Source organism: Aythya marila, assembly GCF_965140915.1.
Source record: "Aythya marila genome assembly, chromosome: 16".
Taxonomy (NCBI): Eukaryota; Metazoa; Chordata; class Aves; order Anseriformes; family Anatidae; genus Aythya; species Aythya marila.
Window position 1 is genome coordinate 3,463,324 of NC_139057.1, and position 5,515 is coordinate 3,468,838.

The 5,515-nt window shown below is 40.4% G+C and overlaps 1 protein-coding gene across 2 annotated transcripts; it reads left to right on the top strand.

Annotated features, from left to right (window-relative positions):
* Positions 1 to 224: 224 nt before the first annotated feature.
* On the top strand, positions 225 to 3,583 carry RPS21 (ribosomal protein S21; the record flags this gene model as incomplete). 2 transcript variants are annotated; one of them, XM_082773632.1, is made up of 6 exons in its annotated part: positions 227 to 255; positions 463 to 527; positions 1,398 to 1,461; positions 2,587 to 2,658; positions 3,295 to 3,350; positions 3,523 to 3,583. In XM_082773632.1, the coding sequence occupies exons 2-6, from the start codon at positions 478 to 480 to the stop codon at positions 3,530 to 3,532; spliced, it is 252 nt and encodes an 83-aa protein (XP_082629758.1). In that variant the 5' UTR covers positions 227 to 255; positions 463 to 477. The 2 variants fall into 2 exon arrangements, with proteins under 2 accessions (XP_082629759.1, XP_082629758.1); XM_082773633.1 differs by lacking the exon at positions 3,523 to 3,583 and having other exon boundaries at positions 225 to 255; positions 3,295 to 3,354.
* Between the last annotated feature and the right edge of the window lie 1,932 nt (positions 3,584 to 5,515).

Sequence of the window (5,515 nt, forward strand, 5' to 3'; positions counted from 1 at the left end):
GCTGCCGGGGCTTGTGCTTAGGGTGGGGGGCGGGGGGGGTGGGGAAACACACAATGGGGGCTTCCCCGGCCCCTCACGGCTTTGGGGGGGGACAAAAGTAAAGTGCCCTGATGACATCACGCCACCCCTATGAGCAGTGACGTCACTCCCAAAACACCGCTGACGTCACAGCTCCCCCCGGAAGCCCGCCCTTCCCTCTGACGCCTTTCCGCTTCCGCGGGCCCGCCCCTTCCTTTCCTCAGCACCGCGCGCGAGGTATGGCGGCGGCGGCGGAGCGCGGGCGGCGCCCGGGGGGCTCGGGGGTCCCTGGGGGGGCGGCCCGAGGTTGGGAACCGGGTCCTGGGGGGCCGGGAGGGGTGGGGGAGCACCAAGGGAGGGCTCCGGGAGGGCCGGGAGCGCTGCGTGGGGTTCCCCCCCAGGGCCTCGTGGGGCCGGGCCTGAGCCGCGCCTCGCTTCCCGCAGGGATCAGCGGGCGAGATGCAGAACGACGCCGGGGAGTTCGTGGATCTCTACGTGCCTCGCAAGTGGTGAGTGGGGACCGGCAGATCCGAACAGCCAGCGGCTGGGATCCGTAAACCATTAGCCTGCTGCGTCCGGTGGAAAAATATAAGTTTCTGTTCGGGTTTCTGTATAAATGTCTTGCGTAAGTACGTAAAGGGGAAGGTGGATTTGGAGAGAATGCTCGCCTTGTGTGGATAGGTAAGGAGAACTCCGTTTGGAGAGAGCTCTCAGCATCTCGAGGTGCAGCCCATCAGTCTCGGGATGTGGCGGCTCCTTTGTGGCTGCTTTCAGGAGAAAATGGGTGCATTGGTGCTGTGTGAGCATTTCTGAGCTACACGATCCTGTAGTGCACTTGTTCAGGGATTATTTGTTGTCCTGATAGTGCATCTTTGATGCTCTTTTAAGATTAGAGAAAATTGGGTTTTGTTAAACCTAATAAAGCACATACAGAAAGCATTACTGAAGTCTATGATTTCTAAAAGGACCGAAGTTAGCGACCTGTGCATTTTCTGAGAACTCTGCTGGCTCCCCATGAAAAAAGACACAGAAAATACATTATGAGTTCCACTGTTCACAGGGGGTTTTTGCACATAAAAAGGGACAACATGAGATTCTGCATTTTGAAGGTCAGTGCTTATGTGTGCACTGAATAGTAATGAGCTGCGTTTGTAAAGATTAAATTAAAGGGATAGCTGGCAACTTAGCATGACTCTACCCAGTGAAAGTTTCTGTTCAATGTTCTTAAAACTTGATTTTGGCTTTCTGAGCAGTGAACCTTAATCTGTTAGCATCTGAACTTGCACAGCTTTAATTTTCATGTAGGTTTGATTTTAATAGTCTTTGTTTGCTGCCACTGTTTCGTTTTATTAAAACATATCTTGTTATTTATTCCTTAGCTCTGCTAGCAACCGAATTATCGGTGCCAAGGATCATGCTTCTATTCAGATAAACATTTCTGAGGTGAGTTTTTCAATGGAAGCGACAAATAAAAGAGCAACACATTTCAATTTTCATAGAACTTAAGAAATGTAAAAGCTTGTGATGAATCTCCAAATACTTCACTAGGAGTCATACAAATGTAGAACTAGAAAGCTTTCGTATATGCAAGAATATTGGCATATCACCCATAGTTATTTTTCAACCTATTGGAAACTAATTCTGTACAGACAATTATATAAAGCTCTGAAAACAATCTGTTCCAATGCTTAACCAAGTAAATAAAACTTCCCAAGGATAGACATTTAGAGTTAAAAATGAGGGGATTCCTTTTCCTGAAGGAAACAGAAAACAGAGTGCTCAATTCTGGAAGATCAGTAGCCCTTCTACCTTCACCTCTCTGTAAGAGCACAGTTCTTCAGCCTGTCCACATACACCCAGTCTCAATTTTTTATTCTTTTTGATCTGTGCTCTTTACAGTTCGTACCAAGTTTCAGAAAGGTGCAGTTTCCCAGGCAGAACTCTTTTTCTGTTCTGCTTTGCTTAATTAAAGCACCGTTTTCTATGTTTTGCATGAAGCATTTCTGTTAACGCTGAAATGAGTTCTCTGTTAACTGAAATGAGATTGCTTATGCATTTTGTGTGCTGCATTGCCATTTCTTTAACTTGGTTCTCAGGTTCTTAAATGCTTAGAACAATTTGTGTCCCTCAACAACGTCACCTTCCATCCCTGACCTCTATTTTCAATTATACTGACTTAAACATGAAAAAAAAAATAATAAAGACAGTAAAGTACACTGATCAGGTTTACATTGAACTGTTTCATTTCTGTAAAATTCCAGTGTTCTCTTTTTTGAGCTACCATTTTCTATTGTATTTTTTTAATGCTGTCCGATCCGTTAGATGTTATACCTGCATTATGTAGCAAACAATATTTTTTTAAAATTTATTTTAAATAAAATTAAAAGGTCATCTGTGTGTACTAGCTGAACTATTTGCCTTGAGTTTTTGAAGTTTGCAGTAAAAAATATTTGCAAAGTTGACCAAGTAATATTTATTTCCAAGGTTTTGGCAAGCGTGAGGTAGGAGCGTAAAATTTTGCAAGAACTCTGTAAGAATCTGTATGGAGTAATTTGCTTGTAATTACAGGTCGACAAGGTAACGGGGAGAGTCAATGGCCAGTTCAAGACATATGCCATTTGTGGAGCAATCCGTAGGATGGTAAGTTTTCCTGAGCTCAAAAAGATCATGATTCCCTTTATATTGATAAGTAATATTTTAGGTTTATGTCTGGCCCTGGAAATGCAGTGTGCCTTCTGCACATTCTAGAGGAGAGCTTTTGTTGGGATAATGACAGCAGTGTGAAGATGTGAACTAATTCACTTGCAAGAATGAGTTTCTTCTGTTTTTTCCTCAGTTCATTGGTTTGGAGAACCATTGATGTTTGTTATTGTTGTTATTTTTAAAAATCACTAGAAGACGCAAGTGGATTTTTTTCCTCTAAGAATGCACTAAGCAACTGATATCTGACTCTGTTTATAATTATTAGAGATTTACTATCATAACTTAAATTTGTAAGCATGATGTGAAGCTTCCTAGAGCTCATTTACTCAGAAGTACCTCTTTTTAACGCAAGTCTCTGTTTTGTCAAATTCTATTTATTATTTTGAAGAATGGCAAAAGATTTAACAGCTTGTTTTAAAAATGCTAGTCTGTGTATGTGTAATGTGTAGTCTGCGTAATGCAGTGATCTGTCAAAAAAAAAAAGTTTGCATTTCACTGCCAGCATGAAATGCTGCTGCTGCTTCTCTCTTTTTAATGTGTGATAGCAATTATGTGCTCACTTTTTTATTAAAGGGAGAATCAGACGACTCCATTCTGCGTCTGGCAAAAAATGATGGAATTGTTTCCAAGTAAGTATTTTTACCTTATCCTCAATAACTTTCGCAGAAGTAATTCAGTACCTAAATTCAACTTCTAGGTTAAAATCTATACGCTGTATTTACAGGGTGTTTACACAGTTGGCCAAATAATTACTTGAGCTGTTAAATAGTTTCTAACAATGTTTGTTTAATTTTCTTCTAGGAACTTCTAACAGAAGAAACTGGTATGGAACGTTTGATATAAAATAAACAGTTCAAATGTATATTGTGTTGTGTCTTTTGTTCAAGTCATAAACAGCAGTGGAGTTGTTACAATTTGTCTTAAAGGAACGTAGAAATGCAGGCCTAAGAAGGATGTGTATTACACAGATTCTGTGAATTCATGCAGCACATCGCCTTGTAGAGCAGTGCCAGAGTTTAAAATCAAGAATTTCCAGTTTGTTCCTCTGTCCTCTATAATCTGTATTTCTAGCTATAATAGGTTTTGCAATTGTAGCTCCTCTCCTCTTTTAATCTGTGATGGAACTGTTTGCAATGTACCAATCTTAATTCAGCTTGCTGCCGTTTCACAGGAAAAACGAAGAGTTTGTTTTGGTTATAATATCCAAGTTTAGCTTTTTTCTGCTGATAAAAGGCTCACAATATTTCTTTTGCCATGTACACATTCTGTAAGCAAATGACTAATACTGGACTTCATGGAAAACTTAGAGAAATACTTTTGCATGCCAGCAAGTTCGTTTCAACATGAGAAAGACTTGAGGCTTTACTTTTTACTCTCAAGTGTGACTTTGGTGCTGAGAAGCAGATAAATGATTAAAGGAGAAATAACTCTTAATAATTGGTAATATTTTGATAACTGACTTAAAAGCTCTTCAATGGATAAACTTTCCACCTGCTGATGTATTTTTTTTAGTTATCTTACTAGCAGAACCCAGGGAGGATGCAAACAGTCTAAAATAATACCACATTTGCTGACTTTGCCTCTCTTACCTATCCATTCCCCGTCTGTTTAACTTCCATCACTTCACAGTTTTGACATAACATGGAAAGAATTTTTTTATAATTTAGTTTGAAAAAGTTCATTCAAGGTTTTACTTGCACTTCAGATACTTAGTTTTAATTTAAACTGATGGATTGCCTGCAAAGCTTATGAAGCAGTCATTGTGAAAGAAAAATTGTTTACCCCGGACTACATAGATGCTCAAGCTTGCTGAGTTAGTTTCAGGCATTCACTTTAGATACTGGATTAGACATAAAGTTGTTTTTTCTGCAGTGCTGAAATCTTAGGAATACTATAAAACTGAGGTGTTTAAAACACTTAAAATCAGCATGATCTTGCAGTAAATTTTCCTGGTGCCTCTGAACTTGCTCCCAATTTGTGTGCCAAGATTGGCCAGAAGTTCCTTGTTTCATGGCCTGTCCAGTCTTCTGTTTGATCAGGCCTTCCAGCAAGGTTTTGTATTGTGTTTGTAAAGTGCTGTGCTCAAGGTGCTGTATCTTTACTAAAGAACCTTTGGGATCTCACATAATTTCATTATGTTTTAACGGCATATTAAGCACTGTATAGGCCCTCTGGAAGTTTTCTCAAATGATAGGAATGGTTTTTGTGACACTTTCCTGTTTATGCTGTAAGTTGTCTCCATGCAGAGCTGGTTACCATGTGGCTTATTTCTGACTTGTTTGCAAGTTGCTGTGGATCCATATGGGTGTGGGAAACTTCAGCCTCAGGCTTCTCTTGAGGGTCTGGAGTAGAGGTACTGTTGCCTCTGAACTAAGGAGGAGGATCAACTATCCCGAGTTTGGTATCTTTCTCCTTATCTGTATTCTGCCTGCTTCTTAGACACTTCAAGCTGCAACATATTTCTTTGGAAGATTATGGTATCTGCTGAGCCTAGGCACTAAATCAGGCCATGTTAATGTGTAGTTGCAGTGTAATGCAAACATTTGTTTCTGAGCAGAGAAGGCTGAAAGTAGCTCTTAGCCTTTGCTAACATGGCTGTGAACTAAAACATCTTTGGTCACACATTCTGTCTTTCCACTGTTAACGCTTGAATTTACTAGTCCTCCTCCAAGGTGACAGAACTTTCCTGTGTTTCAGTTAAAAAGACCAAAAAAAGTTTCACGTTGAATTCACTAATACAGAAAGCACATGAGACAGATGCCTTTTAAATAAAAGCCCAAAAAAAAAACAACAA